We start from the raw sequence: 15252 nt of genomic DNA, 5'->3' as shown, positions 1-15252 counted from the left end.
TCGAGGACAAGCAGAACCAAGCTTATCGTAGGCGCAATAAGACGTTCCGTCTGTACAGCAAGAACGAAACAGAGACGGAACGGAACATGAGACCCTCGAAACGCACATGAGAGGCTGGCGGCGCGCCAAGGCCGTGACTACTACGTAGTACAGTTGCCAGCCGACAGGCGGGAAACGCCAAACCAAACTTCCAAACGCGGGTCGAGTCCAATCGCTTGCAAACGCTCTTCACACCCCCCCCCTCCCTTCCAAGAATGACGAATTTGGATATGCTGCTCCTCAAGGGAGCTTCTGCAAGCGACCCGGAGGAGTACCTCCAGGAATTGCGTTACACAATCCTGACCAAAGGCATTCCCGCAAACAGCGAGGGCATGGTACGTTGCTACTCCGCTCGGTCGCTCTACGCGCGCCCCTTTCCCCAGCCCCACGAAAAGAAAGAGCCACAACAAGGGAACAGGGCTGTATGGGTGGGCAAAGCATGGAGAAAAAAAAAGCGCTCGAGCCCATGTGTGTCTGTGAATCTCCAAAGGCTAATTCAACGTCATGTTCGCTGTACAACAGTCTGAACTGCGCATCTACATCTGGCTGATCCTGCTCAACGCGCCGCCGCTCCGTACAGACGTGTACCTCGACCTCGTCCGACAAGGCGCATCGCCGGCGCATGCGAAAATCCAAAACGACACGTTCCGCACCTTCCAAGGCGATCCCCTCTTCCGTCGCCGCGTCACGCAAAACAGCATTACGCGGGTCCTCAACGCCGTGGCGTGGCGGCTCAACGATGCGCACGAGGCACGTGTCAATGGGTGGCAGTCGCCCCCCACGCTATCAGAGTTTGGCGGCAGCCCAGACACTTCGACCATGATGTCGCGGACGGGAGGCGCGCGCACAGAGGCATCAACGACGAATGATGCTGAGCAGATTGGCTATGTCCAAGGCATGAATGTGCTGTGCGGACCTTTCTTGTACGCCGCCCGCAGCGAGGTTGAGGCTTTCACGGGCTTTGAGAAGCTGATTACGCAAGAGTGTCCGGGTTACGTGCGTGGATCTATGGAGGGCGTGCACAAGGGATTGGCGCTTGTGGACAGGGTGCTCGAGGTTGTGGATCCCAAGCTCTACGAGTACCTCATGGCGCACCATATGGAGGCGAGAATCTATGCTTTTGCCTCTGTGCTGACCATGTGTGCGTGTACGCCGCCGCTGCCTGAGGTTCTGCAGCTTTGGGACTTTCTTTTTGCATATGGTCCGCATTTGAACATCTTGTGCATTGTTGCTCAGTTGGTTGTTATTCGTGCGGATATTCTGACTAGTCCTAGGTAAGATGACTGTCTTTTCTCTTCTTCCACGCATGCTAACATCCTGGTTACAGTCCCAACACTATTCTGCGTAACTTGCCCGGCTTGAATGCTCAGAAGATCATAGGTGTGGCTATGAGCTTTGCCGGCAAGGTGCCAGAGGATATGTATGCTGAGATTATTAATCACGCAAAGTGAGTGGGGAAGAAGAGGACACATCCATGAACGATATGGCGTTTATGATTTACGATTTCATGACGGTACGATACCCAGACGCATAGTAATACGCAGATATATGACTTTTTTTTTCATTTACAACTTCAATGAACTTTGCATTTTCTAAAGTGTTCATGGGATATCAGCATCATCGTCATCTCCCTCAAAGCCAAAGCCAAAGCTAAAGCCCCCACTGTCTTGCTCCTCTTCATCTCCCTTGGTTAGCTGCTCCCACTTCCCTCTGCTCTTCGTCTTCATCTTCTCCAACTCCGCAAGGCCTTCCTCGAGCAAGTCGGGATGCTGCTCACCTAGCCTCTCTACAAAGAGCTCATAAGCCCTATCGCAGACGTCCTCCTCGAAACCGCTGACTTCGGCCCTTTGGTCGCGGAGGAACCCCAAGACATCAGGTAGCTTTTTCCTTGGGACAAAGTTCTGCGTCAACGCTAGACTGTCTTCGAGGTTAAGCACCAGGTGGAACCACCCAGAGGGCACATGCAATACTTCGCCGGCATAGCAAATACCCTCTTTGCAACCTGGAGTCTGGCGGGCGAGTTCGTGGAACGTCAGCATGTACTCTGCAATGCTAAGTGGCGAAGTAACCTCAGACTGATCTTCTGAAACAATGACGCCTGGGGGCGGCTCGATGCCTGGGCCAGCGGGGAACATGAGCCAATACTTGCTACCTGTGAGAACGGCATTCCACGCTGATGTAGCATTGGGATCTTTGTGGAATGTCGAGCCACTGCGCTTAGGGCCCATGATCATCCAGCGGCAATCTGGGCGGTGTTCGCCTAGAACGCCAAAGAGGTCGTCGCCAAAACATGTGGGACTCCAATATGCTGCTTCTTTGGAATGAGGTGGCGCTGATATGTCGATACCAGTCTTGTCTGCAAATGCGCAGTCGAAAAGGTACAAGGGTGACTCATCAGCATTGTCGTGTATGTAGGACATGTACTTCTTCATTGGCCAGTCGACTGCTTCAGCCCTGAACTTTGTTTCTGGGAACTTTCCGAGCAGGTATTCTGGCGTCCAGGTACCGTACACGGGCCATTGCTTGACAGGTGTGGTGAGGATAAAGGGTTTGTTCACCCAAGCCTCAGCATACTCTTCGTAAGTCAGATCTGACAGCCGAGCTATCTCATTATGCTTTGGAATGTTGAGTGCATAAAGGTTGAGAGGGGTGTGTGCACATTGGAACGGGCGGTACAGAGTGTCTGAGAAGAGATTTTTGCAGGGAATAGAAGTGACATGCTCCTTGGGAATCTTGAGATATGTCGCTCGCCAAGTTCCGCGCCATTCAAAGTCGTCAGCTGGAGAACTATTGGCAAATTAGCTATTGCGTACGCTGGATTATTGGCAGTGTTTGACTAGAGGGAAGTGGCTCAAAGTAAGAAACACGCTAGCTCATACGGGACAGCCAATCAGATTGTCGGATTCAGTAATCGTTGACGCTTACCGCCAACGGCCGACCTCGATCCAATCCTGAATAGAGGAAATGTGAGAATAAACAAAGAAACAGGCAAAGTGTCTAGTCCACAGCTGGAGGTTTCACGAGTTGAGTCATACCGCTACTCGCGCACTGGGCTCGTGATTCCGCAGGCTACAGCTGTATAGCAATAAGGCGACCAGGGACAGTCATAGCAGACGGACGTCGTTCAGCGTGCTCAGACAACGTGCGCAGACAGCCTGCAGGGAACAAATCCTTCCTGCATACCATCTGGTGGGAACCGTGGTGGAGATGTAACAGAGAAAAATGACAAGAGCCGAAGAAAATAGTACATGCATGTGTCGACCGTGGTTGATACTTACTTGACGAATAAGGCTCTCCACAACTCGTCCAGTCTGGTGTAAGCATAGAGGGCACGGCAGGTGCTGCCCAGGCGGACCAGAACATCAGCATCGAATGACTCAAGGATGTGGCTCAGCAGCTCATCAGGTAGGCTGGCAAAGAGGCCGCATCTTGACTTGATGTTCTCGCGGGCGGTATAGGCGTTGCCGGCCGGCTTGATGCCCAAGGGATGCGAGGGGACTGCGGTGGCGGCGACGGCGACATCCTCATCGTCAGAGTCGGTTGTTGCCACTGCACACGTCTTGAGCTTTTTCGAGGGCCGTGATTCGGCAGTCGCGATGCCAGGGGGGTCTAGGATGCCGGGGGCCATTGTGAAGAAAAGCGTGGAACAAATATTGGTGTAGACACTGCGCAGACGGCTTCACGGGCGCAAACCGAGGTTCAGATGCAATCACGGGGGATTAGGGAGGAGTCATTGATCAGGCCTGGGGCGCGGACCTTGGGTAATAGTACTCTAGACAATTATTTGCGGGCGACTAAGCCCAGTGTATTCGTACGTCTGCAAGCATCGACGAGGATTTTGGCTTGTCTTAGCGAGATTTTGGCGCTAGCACCTGGAAAAAAATCTCAGGTGGCTCCTGCTTATAACGTCGGCTGCCCACCCACCTTCTGTCCCTCATCATCACCAAATCCACCACAACACAAAATACACACTTCATTCCTAGATACCCACTTGATTCTCGCGCAGAGGATCTGGTATCTGGTTTTTTCTTCCACAACAACCACTCCTACATAGCGGCGGCATCCAGAGGATCCCCCCGCTTCAACCCCGCCACGAGCAACTCTTCGACTACGGTCCAGCACCAGTAGTCGCTCTTCCCCAGTCGCAATCATGGCTGACAAAGGTCTTGAGGATGTGCCCGAGGGTGAGTTTTTCTTCTTCTCCTCAAGAGGCTTCGACGCCGCCGCCGCTGCTGTGCGAATATGCGCCCTCCCCCCGCAGTGCAACAGCGACGACGATAGCGATAACCGCCTCACTTGCAAAACCCTAGAGCGCACGCTAACCAACCCCGCGCAGGCCAGATCGAGTCCAACTACGATGAAGTCACCGACTCCTTCGACAACATGAACCTGAAGCCTGAGCTTCTCCGTGGAGTCTACGCCTATGGTTTCGAGCGTCCCTCTGCTATTCAGCAGCGCGCCATCATGCCCGTCATCAAGGGTGAGTTTGCCCCTCCACAAACCATTCACACCGCCCGCACCACAATCAAAACTTGCAACTGACACATTCTCCAGGCAACGATGTCATTGCCCAGGCTCAGTCCGGTACCGGTAAGACGGCTACCTTCTCCATCTCCACCCTCCAGAAGATCGACTCCAGCGTCAAGGCCTGCCAGGCTCTTATCCTCGCCCCCACCCGTGAGCTTGCTCAACAGATCCAGAAGGTTGTTGTTGCCATTGGTGACTTCATGGAAATCCAGTGCCACGCCTGCATTGGTGGTACCAGTGTCCGCGACGACATGAAGGCCCTCCAGGACGGCCCTCAGGTCGTTGTCGGTACTCCCGGCCGTGTCCACGACATGATCCAGCGTCGCGTTCTCAAGACCGACCACATGAAGATGTTCGTCCTCGACGAGGCCGACGAGATGTTGTCTCGCGGTTTCACCGAGCAGATCTACGACATCTTCCAGCTCCTGCCCCAGTCCACCCAGGTTGTCCTTCTGTCCGCCACCATGCCCCAGGACGTCCTCGAGGTCACCACCAAGTTCATGCGCGACCCCGTCCGCATTCTCGTCAAGAAGGACGAGCTTACCCTTGAAGGTATCAAGCAGTTCTACATTGCCGTCGAGAAGGAGGACTGGAAGCTCGACACTCTGTCCGACTTGTACGAAACCGTCACCATCACTCAGGCTGTCATCTTCTGCAACACCCGCAGAAAGGTTGACTGGCTCACCGACAAGCTCACTGCCCGTGACTTCACTGTCTCTGCCATGCACGGCGACATGGACCAGGCCCAGCGTGATGTCATCATGAAGGAGTTCCGCTCCGGATCTTCCCGTGTCCTCATTGCCACTGACCTTCTTGCCCGTGGTATCGATGTCCAGCAGGTCTCCCTTGTCATCAACTACGACCTCCCCGCCAACCGCGAGAACTACATCCACCGCATCGGTCGTGGTGGACGTTTCGGACGTAAGGGTGTTGCCATCAACTTCGTCACTGCCGACGATGTCCGCATGATGCGCGAAATTGAGCAGTTCTACAGCACACAGATCGAGGAGATGCCCATGAACGTGGCTGGTAAGTTTCTGCCCAACGCGAGTATGTTTTCAAGTTCGGCTGCTAACGGCACTCACAGACCTCATCTAAGAAGCTGTTCCTATACTGCATTCATCCTACCGTCTCTCCCTACCCCTCCTGCGGTCCAGGTGGTGTAACGGTGTAGAGACGGTAGTCTTCTAATTCGAGCACGCCTGCAAGGCCAGGTGGCGCTCTCTGTTTGGTCTGGTTCAAAAGTGGTTCGGGGTGGGACGAGCAGCCGTCCTTACATCGCGGCATCTTGGCGTTGGTCTCTCATGTGCGAAATGATTTCCCTAAAAGAATGTCTGCATATGATAGACTTACGATGCTTAGTTGACGGATGGGTCTTCTTCTGCAATTTCATGTTACTTTCCTATGTCCTCGAGGAGCTGCTGCAAGTTGTCGACGTATGCATACGTGGGGGGATCTGCAGCAATCTTCCATGGCTACGCATGCGGATGATAACGATTGGGAGTTTCCTTTCATATAGAGATGCGATTCAATTGTATGAAAGTTGTTCAAAAAGTTATGCTGCTGCTTACTCGCGCCGCGTGCCGATGATGTGCAACGATGGCAGTTGAATGTCTTGACGGGCCCGTTCCAAAGTTAATACTATGGTCAGCTAGACGTTGCCGGGTTGCCATGAGGTTCCTGCATTTCGCCTAAGTAAGTAAATATTGATAGCCTCGGCATATGACATGGACCCCACTGACGTCTCGCGCGCTACAGCCACGGCCGGTCATCTCTCATGAGACCAACAAGATGGCTTGCTCAACGCAAGGTGATGGCAAGCATGGCGCTTTCCCAAAGATCAGCGGTAAGTATGTCAGCGCTTTGTTGTAGCGACGGCTGCATGACGCGTTACAACATTTGGGCTCCCCCGCTGCCCAGCCACTACCGGTACGTACTGATGCGTCGTTGTAGCAAGCGCTGTGTCGTCTCCGCCAGTACACACCGCCAGCGACGCAATGGCACAACTGTCCGCTTAGTCGACGCGCTGCGGTACTCATCCTGCTCTTCCCCGATCGCCATGGCGAGCTCAAGGTGGTGCTTACGGTGCGGAGTGCGCAGCTTCGGAATTATTCGGGACAAGTTGCACTGCCCGGCGGTACGTCACTTAATCTGTATCATGACTATGCCCTGACGTTGCCAAGGTAAATCAGACACGTTGGAGGAATCACCTTGGGAAGTCGCCCGCCGCGAAGCCTACGAAGAGATTGGACTTCCGTTGGATGAAGCAAAACTTCGGGGCTTCAAGTTAGAGCATCTCTGCGAGCTGCCTACCAATTTGGCGAAGACGGAACTTGGAGTCCGACCTTGCGTTGCTTTTCTTGGCCCAGACGGTGAGTCGTCGATCAACCCTGCTTCTTCTGGAGTTAGCAATGCCTCTGTGGAAGAGGCGCTCATACCTCGTCTCGATCCCAAGGAAGTAGCCGCCGTTTTCACTGCACCATTTCATAATTTCCTGCGAAAAGAATGGGAGGGTAACGGCCCAGCGCCCGTGCAAAAAGACGGTAGGCCAGAGAAGTGGTATAGGGGTGCTTGGACAGACTGGCACGAATCACGCTGGAGGATGCATAACTTCTATATGCCAAGAATTCCACATTCGGCTTCAGTGTTGCGCAAGCCGTCGCAATCCGCAGAACCTTTGGTCGATGACATAGAACCTTCTGGGGGGGATGCTCGACCTGCGCCGACGGCAACTGACAGTTTGAGAACGTTCAGGATATTTGGAATGACAGCTAGGATCCTAGTCGATGCAGCACGTGTCGCATATGGTGAAGAGCCCGAATTCGAGCATAACAGTCATCATGGAGACGAAGAAATGATAGCAAACCTTTTGAAAATGGGGCGACTGAGCGAGCACAGGAAGCAGGGCGAGATGCTGACCAAGCAAGTTCTTCGCGAGGCGAGTAAGATGTAAAATGGAAATATCGAGGTTAATTGGACGGAATTAGCAAGCATTGAGTTCTAGATGTCGTATAGAGAGTGAGGTTTTTTTGCTCTCAATAAATTCGGATATGGCTACTGTATCTGCATGGCTCCACTAGGCTGAGCGACTGTCTAGGCTCTTCTTATGTGAGTTGGCTATGGTTCTAGGAGATTAACGGTGAAAAAAAAATAGATGGTGAGGGTGTTTGAGACATAGAGGCTCGATATGATGCAATTCCTAGGGTATGCCGGAGGATGAAGGTTAGGGTCTAGTGCGCATGTAAAGTAGTATGTAATGAATGGCCGAGCACACACGTTAATCTACTTAGCCTGGCGGCTAGGGTATACCCTCATGGCTGCTCTGCGCAAACATAGGCTAAGAAGGGTAGGGCCCAGTGAAACACTAGACAAATGACGGTACGAGAAAAGACAGCATAGGCGGAGTTGGGCGCGACCATCGGGTTCAGCAAGGCTTTGTGCACGACAAGACAAGCCATCGGCGGGCTGCATACGTAGATTTTTTTTTATCATTTACGGCAGCGTAGCTAGCGACAAAACTGACTTGTTGGTGGCTGGGCAGTGGGTGCGCTACGTGTGGCCACCAGGCAAGGTTGCCATGTGGAAGGGCGCCCAAAGCAGACTGTCGCCAAGGGGGCACGGAACAGCCCGTTGTCTGTTAGCCTGTCAGCCTCATGTTGATCACCGTCCAGGGATGATGCCGCTGCTGCCCATAAACCCTCTGGGCCGCCTGTTCACAGCTATTAGCGGCGTGTTAGTGACTGATGAGTTAAATGGATTTCTTCGTATTGCTCTCTCATACGCTTGGTCGAATTGATGAGCGACAGCGATGCCATGGCCTGTCACGGTCCAAATTTGATCATGTCCCTCTTGGCCGCGAATGCCATCGACTGCACTGCCCACGCCCGTCGCCTCAAGAGACCCACTGCCGAGCAAAGCAGAGGGCAGCACAGAGAGCACATACAGTACACACACATCTGCTTCCATTCTTCCGGGAACAAGCCATGACGCGCAAAGGCGACGACGATCTGCGGTCCATTTTTGATCATCGACGAAGCGGATACATACTTAGGTCAATAGCATAAACCTTAGTGCGAGTAGGACTAGCCCCCCTCCCCCCTTCCCCCCATTGACGCTACGCGCTCGCCCATCGCAATTTACAGGTATAGACAGGCGTGTGGAACATGCAAAGGGGGAAAAGAGGGGGAGCCGCGGCGCTTGTCGCTTGTAGGCTGTAGGGCGAGGACCAAATACACCGAGTAAAGGCTACGTACTGCCTACTTACCAAAGACATGGCTGGATGTGAACCAAGATCAAACCCGCAAGTGGACCATGGATGCGTCTTTCTGGCACTTTTGAGACGACGTCAAGTTTCCCTGGCGGCGATCGCCAGCCAACGGTGTTGTGCATACGCAAGCATCTAAGCCAAGGTTTCCTGAACCTTATCCTGTAAGACGCGGAAGTGGCTGCGTCGGGCGTGAAAGCAGTGGGCCTGTGTTTGGCGCGTGAACCTTGGCATCAAAGACGACACACCAAGGTCCGCTTTACGCGTTTCGTCGCCCGTTTCAAGCCCCCCTATTTTCACCGCGAATCGCCGTCGCTATACAACTTGAGCCGCATCTCAATCTCTTGCTGCCAAGGTCCCGCCTGTAGGGTCCGCGCCTTGGCCATTACGGAGCCCATTCGCCCGCCGTCGCCGCCGTCGCCGCTGCTCACTGTGATCCAAATCGGACACTGTTCGTCCTGCCTTTGATAGGGGTCCCCACTGATGCTGGCGGGAGCCTCCTAGTACCGCGGACCCCATCCGAGACGGCCGCATTCTATCGGTCCTGTTCTTGCTTTGAGGCTGGTCGTTCGGGCGCTGGCTGCTATTCTAGACGTGACCAGCATGTGAAGATATCAATTTGGCTGAGACGACCCTAATCGCCAAAAAAGCAACTCCCAACATATCGTCACTGGTGGAACCGCCGTACGTGCCGGCAATGGCATGCCTGTGAAAGATTTGTCCTTCTCACACCGTGACGTCTCGGAATGCACAACCAACTTAGCCACAGTGGATGTCAATCGACCTCAACAAGCGCTGGCCCTGGACCTTCAATTCACAATTGCACGCTCAAACATCTTGGCGTGTCGGGCACTATCAGGGCGGAGCTTCCGTTTCTGGCGCATTATGAAGCGAAGGCAACCTCAGATCGTTATCTCAAGGGAACGTGCTTTGATAGCGGCCCAGTGTCAGTAGGGATGCCAGGGAGGGCGTACGCAACACTCTACCCACGCCAAGCATGTCTGAAATCCTACCATGGCGACTCGGGGCACTTTGACTAGCTGCCGGCTGCTTTTAGTGCCCGGACGGCGCGTGGTTCGAAACAGGACCGAATGGTAGAAGCATCCAGCCTATGTTGAGCTCGTTCGGCCCTGGCTCCTACATTGCTATAGTCCCTAGCACTGCCTACTCCTACGGGCCGTCTTATTACTTACCACTCCTTCTTGCTACAACACGTTTCGTTTTCCTTGCCTCTCACACCACTATCGCTGACTTTTTCCGATTGCCTGTCTTCCACGGTGCAGGTCACCACCTCTACACTCACTCACTGCAGCAATGGAAAGCCGTTACCAGCCCGAAGGCCTATCCTTTGGCGAAAAGGATACCTACAACAACAACGACCAGTATCCTCTCACATCCAATCCCCTCACATCCAACCCACCACAGCAACAACAACCACAACAATCCTTTCCCGTCCAGCAACAACAACAACAGCCTCAATATCCCGCCCAAGTCCGTCAGTCAAACCCATACGGCCTTCCCAGCGGTCCTAGGATGGCAACACCACCAAACCAAGGGCAGTATGGCATGCCGCCTGCGCCTCGATCAGCTCAACACTCTCCTCAGAACAGCCAGGACGTGAACAACTACTCTCAGTACCCAAGCCCTCAGCAAGGAATGCAGTCTCCTCCTCCTCAGCTACAACAACCACAGGCACAGCAACAGCTACCACCACCACCACCACAACAGGTGCTACAGTATCAACAACCCCCACAGCAACCACCTCCAAACCCATACCACTACTCATCCCCACCTCCCCCTCTTGCTGCTCCCCAGAACCAAGGTTACCTTCCTTCTGGTGAGACAAGTCGCTCTAACACATGGGTCCAAACACCAGCACCCCTTTATGCCTCCAACAACGCATACTTTCCCGCCCAAGTGGACGCTAATGGCTACCCTGTTGACGTAAAAGAGCTGCACCGACCGACAGAAAACCCCTTTCGGGATCCAGCTCATGAGCCCGCGCCTCAAATGGATACCATTGACCTCGAGAAACTCAAGCACGGCGACGGACATGGCCACGGAGAATGGGACAAGCACACCAAAATTCCCGGAAAGAAGGACCCGAACCAGCCCTACCTCACTCCCGGTCAAAGGCTGGCGCATTACACATGGGCCAACTACACTCTTACCATGGCTACTGGTGGTCTTGGTACGCTCATCGCCATCCAACCGCATCCCTTCCCCGGCATCAAGACCATTGGCGCCGTCTTCTACATCCTCAACCTTCTCCTGTTCACCGGTGTCACCATGACCATGGTCCTCCGCTTCACCAAGTACGCGGGTTCGTTCAAGGCCTCCATCTCGCACGAGCGTGAAGGTCTCTTCCTCGGCCCCTTCTTCCTGTCCATCGCAACCATCATCACCGGAACCCAGAAATACGTCATCGAGTCGTACGACGCCAACCATCCCAACCGCTCGTGGGCCGTCACCACCATGGCTGTCGCATTCTGGTCGTACACCTTCATCACCTTCTGCCTGGCGTCCTTCCAGTACTCGTTCCTCTTCTGCAGCCACACGTACAAGCTCAACAGTTTCATGCCTTCATGGCTCCTGCCCATCTTCCCTATTATGCTTGCTGGTACCATCGCATCGGTCATCGCAAAGGAACAGCCGGTATCTGCCAGAATGCCTATTCTGGTGGCTGGCTTGGGATGCCAGGGTCTGGGTTTTACGGTTGCCATCCTCATGTATGCGCATTACATTGGTCGTCTCATGCAGGTCGGATACCCGGATCGCGAACACAGAGGTGCCATGTTTATCGCTGTCGGCCCGCCTTCTTTCACGTGCTTGGCTCTGATTGGTATGGCCAATGCGCTTCCCGACGACTTTGACCTCCAGGGTGATGGCCTCATCGACGCAAAGCTTCTTAGGACGCTTGCGCTTGTTGTCGCACTCTTCCTCTGGGTTCTTGCCATGTGGTTCTTCATGATTACTCTCATTGCCGTAAGTGTTTTTTCTTCTCTCTCTACAAAACATCTACACTTGCAAGTGTCGCTAACAAGTACTTCTAGGTCATCAACTCATGGGCCGTCTACTTCCATCTTGGATGGTGGGCCATGGTCTTCCCCAACACCGGTTTCGTCATTGCCACCATCTCCATTGGCAACCAGCTAAGAGACGAAACGGTGCTGTACGTCGGCAATGGTTTGTCCATTGCCGTCATCACCATGTGGGCCTTTGTCCTCTTCAAGCACATCCAAGCCATCTACGTGGCAGATATCATCTACCCAGGCATGGACGAGGACATTGCCGACCACTAAGTCCACACAACTCTAGAGTCTTTGTCTCTTTGTTGTTGGGCACACTTTTCCTTATCCTTTTCTTCGTTTCACCCGCTGTACTTTGACACACCATTTTTTCCTCTGTGAGATCAAAAGCAGTCACGCTCTTTATACCCCCGATCGGTCTTGTTGGTTGCTATTTCATCTCCCTCTGTCTCGCTCACTATCTCTCCATCTCCTTTTTTTCCTTTCTCTCTCTCCTTTTCCTTGTTCATTTCCCCCGTTTTTTTTTCAAAGCCGCCAGCAGGTCTCGAAGCTTTTGTTAGATCTTCTGCCCCCGTTTTGTTTTTTGCGGGACTGGGTGGGCGTATCTTTCCGGCGTTCTAGACCGCGCATTTTTTTGGTGCTAAAACAACTTCTTGTAATCAGACATACAATACTTCGTTGTCAAACCCATCCTCTCCCCCCCCCCCCCATTTTCATCTGTCTTTCACCTGCTTCTTTTGCATTGTGTTGTCTGTTTTGTTCTGTCTTTTGTGTGTTGCTTTCAATTGCATAGCGCGGCGTCACAAGAAATCCTAAAAAATTTGGGGAGACGGCAGCGAAATTGGACACTCAAATTCCCTTCAGTGTTTTTTTTATTTTCTCTCTTTCCCGGTTCTCTTCCCCGCGGCTCTCGTATACATGGCAATTTTGTCAGCGTTGATGGGTTTCGAGGGGGGCAAGATGAGCGTCGGTTTGTTAGGGTGGCTTTCGCGCGCGAAGAAAAAAGGACAAGGGCGATGGATGATTGTGGCGAGGGTTATCCCCCCCCCCAAAAAAGGTTCAACACGAGCGTGGAAACCCCGACATACGGTTGTCATCGTCGCCCTTATGGGCAATGGAAATGATTTAGATGTAGCCAACATCCCTTACAATTTTTTTTCTTCCTTTGAAGAAGAAAAAGAAAGACAAAAAAAACACTCAAAATGCATACGCGCGATTTCGTTGCCTCTTCCCATACACATATGTTTTCTTATTGTTCTTTCTCCCGTTTCCCGTTTTCAGTTTATTTTTCATTGTACAAAAATAATAATAATGAACACGTCTTTCAATCTATCCAGATATCTCCCCACCTTCCATCTCGAAAAAAAATAGTTCCGTTTACATTTTACCCATCTTTGCGCGCTTCTACCCGCCTTCGATCGCCGCTTCCTCAGGAAACAAGGCAACAAGACTTGACAAGCCCTTCCAAGCCCTCCCTCCAAGCCCTTTTCTCGTACGATTTTTTTTTTGCGATTTACAAATCTGTTCCTTCCCTTTGCCCCCCTTCCCTTATCCCACCCCAGCAAACCAACCCCCCTTACAAGTTCGGACACGTGCGAAACAAATCCCGAGACAAATCTTCGCCCTCTCCTTCCCCCAATTGCTTTGCCCCACGAACAACAAACCCCCCTCCCCCCTTCCCCCCTCCGAACCGCTTACTTTACCCCCACTTATCGTAAACGCGCAATGAGTCGCACCCCTTGCCCTACGCTACCTTACCACGCGTACCTGCCCTACGCTGCCAACCCCACGGGCTGGAGCTCCACCCTTCCTCGACGTCAAAAACTGGCCAAACCGAACAGGGGGGGGGCTCGGCCAAATCGTTAATGGGGAAGCTGCGTTGTGCGCGCGCGCACGCGCAGACGGGGGCGCTTACCTATCTCCTCCATCCCCCTCCATGTCCTTCCTCCTGCCTACCCAGTACCGTACAGTAGTAAAAAAAAAATTAATTCCAATTAATCGCAAAACACTATGAAACAAAAAAAATAACAATAATAATAATAATAATAATAATAATAATAATGATATTTACAATTCGCAATGGCGATTTGGAATACTGGCATGCAAAACCCTCCCCCCCCCACTCCTCGCAAATCACACACACACACACACCGCAGCGCACATACCGTTTTTTTGCGGCAACTTTAGGAGGATAAGTAAGCGATACATCAGGGCTACTAGTACTACCACGCACATGATGCTGCGACACTTTACGTAGTATACACACGGGTACAGAGAATAAAGTGAGTGAGTAAGTAAAAGTGTTAGCTACTACCTACCTATTACATAGAAGGGTAAAAAAAAAGAGCGTCCGTGCCCCCAACGTTTTAAAGGCTGTGTGATCGACAACGGAAACCGGGGGGGGGGGGGAGGGGTCCTCATTCCCTTTCCCTTTTTTTTCTAGATCCTCTTTTGTTGTGTCAAGCATACAACCACAACGTCACCAAGCCCTTTTTTTAGGCGCATGGGTGCAAGGGTAGGGGTGGGCGTTATGCGATTTGGCATAGTGCCGAGTTCATGTGTTCTTGACTCTGTGTCTATCTCTCTCTCTCTCTCTTTTTTTTGTTTTGCGACTTTTGGAGTTATAGGTAGGGGTGGGGTGTCGTAAGGGGAAGGATATGGCGGCTTGGCTTTGTTTGGATGATGTGGGTTTGACAGGTAGGTTTTGGCTTGACTGGTGGGTTGACAAAGAATTTGTCTTGAGTGTGAGGGTCTGGATTGGAGTAGGGTTTGTCGTTGGGGGGAGGGGGGGAGAGATTTTCGGGATGTGGTTTTGTGAGCGAGGGAGTCTCGGGTGGTGATGCCCCGGTTTGGGGTTAGTGACTTTAACGGCTTTACCTTTACGGGGGATGAGGGTGCGATTGGGAATGTGGGTGCTGGAGGTGTGGGTTACACCGTTATGCGGTGCACTGTGCAGATGTCAGAGAGGGGGCTAGGGAATGGAGTGCGAAGTGGCAGGTGGGGGCGAAGGGGGTGCGTGTGCTCGAGGCGAGTGGAATGATTGGGGTGGGATGGAGAAGGAGGAGTTTGGGGATGGTGGAGTGGAGAGGGGCGGACGACGGGGGAAGACAGAGGAAGGTGAGTTCGGGGTGATGTTGTCCGGGCGCGGAGAGGGCGTATCCGTTGAGCGCGAGGAAGGGATGGCGAGGAAGAGGGTGGGGAGGCGGGCAAGGAGTAGAGGAGGGTTGCGTGCGTCGTACGTGGTACATGATGTAACATGAAGAGGAGTGTGCTTACCCGCGGGGAAGAAGGAAAAGGCGAGGGCGGAAGCGGAAGCGGAAGCGGAAGCGGAAGCGGGAGGGGGAGGGTGAAGGTAAGTGGGTGAGAGCAGTGACACAGAGCAGCGCACATTTT

At 52.9% G+C, this 15252-nt stretch overlaps 5 protein-coding genes across 5 annotated transcripts; 3 read left to right on the top strand and 2 right to left on the bottom strand.

Annotated features, from left to right (window-relative positions):
• Positions 1 to 254: 254 nt before the first annotated feature.
• On the top strand, positions 255 to 1490 carry COCMIDRAFT_86488 (uncharacterized protein; the record flags this gene model as incomplete). Its single annotated transcript, XM_007686553.1, has 3 exons — positions 255 to 374; positions 562 to 1313; positions 1367 to 1490. 3 exons carry the CDS (start codon positions 255 to 257, stop codon positions 1488 to 1490), a joined length of 996 nt encoding a protein of 331 aa, XP_007684743.1.
• A 150-nt stretch (positions 1491 to 1640) lies between these two features.
• COCMIDRAFT_33783 (uncharacterized protein) lies at positions 1641 to 3667 on the bottom strand (the record flags this gene model as incomplete). Its single annotated transcript, XM_007686529.1, has 2 exons — positions 1641 to 2826; positions 3318 to 3667. The coding sequence occupies 2 exons, from the start codon at positions 3665 to 3667 to the stop codon at positions 1641 to 1643; spliced, it is 1536 nt and encodes a 511-aa protein (XP_007684719.1).
• A 2676-nt stretch (positions 3668 to 6343) lies between these two features.
• Positions 6344 to 7519, top strand: COCMIDRAFT_86457 (uncharacterized protein; the record flags this gene model as incomplete). The annotated part of the gene is made up of 3 exons (XM_007686552.1): positions 6344 to 6412; positions 6520 to 6703; positions 6750 to 7519. 3 exons carry the CDS (start codon positions 6344 to 6346, stop codon positions 7517 to 7519), a joined length of 1023 nt encoding a protein of 340 aa, XP_007684742.1.
• Positions 7520 to 10144: 2625 nt separating this feature from the next.
• On the top strand, positions 10145 to 12132 carry COCMIDRAFT_86561 (uncharacterized protein; the record flags this gene model as incomplete). Its single annotated transcript, XM_007686551.1, has 2 exons — positions 10145 to 11815; positions 11884 to 12132. The coding sequence occupies 2 exons, from the start codon at positions 10145 to 10147 to the stop codon at positions 12130 to 12132; spliced, it is 1920 nt and encodes a 639-aa protein (XP_007684741.1).
• Positions 12133 to 14787: 2655 nt separating this feature from the next.
• On the bottom strand, positions 14788 to 15117 carry COCMIDRAFT_33779 (uncharacterized protein; the record flags this gene model as incomplete). Its single annotated transcript, XM_007686528.1, has 1 exon — positions 14788 to 15117. The coding sequence occupies one exon, from the start codon at positions 15115 to 15117 to the stop codon at positions 14788 to 14790; it is 330 nt and encodes a 109-aa protein (XP_007684718.1).
• Between the last annotated feature and the right edge of the window lie 135 nt (positions 15118 to 15252).

Source organism: Bipolaris oryzae, assembly GCF_000523455.1.
Source record: "Bipolaris oryzae ATCC 44560 unplaced genomic scaffold scaffold_20, whole genome shotgun sequence".
Lineage (NCBI taxonomy): Eukaryota > Fungi > Ascomycota > Dothideomycetes > Pleosporales > Pleosporaceae > Bipolaris > Bipolaris oryzae.
The sequence above is the reverse complement of the archived record's forward strand: the minus strand, read 5'-3'. Positions and strand labels throughout refer to the sequence as shown.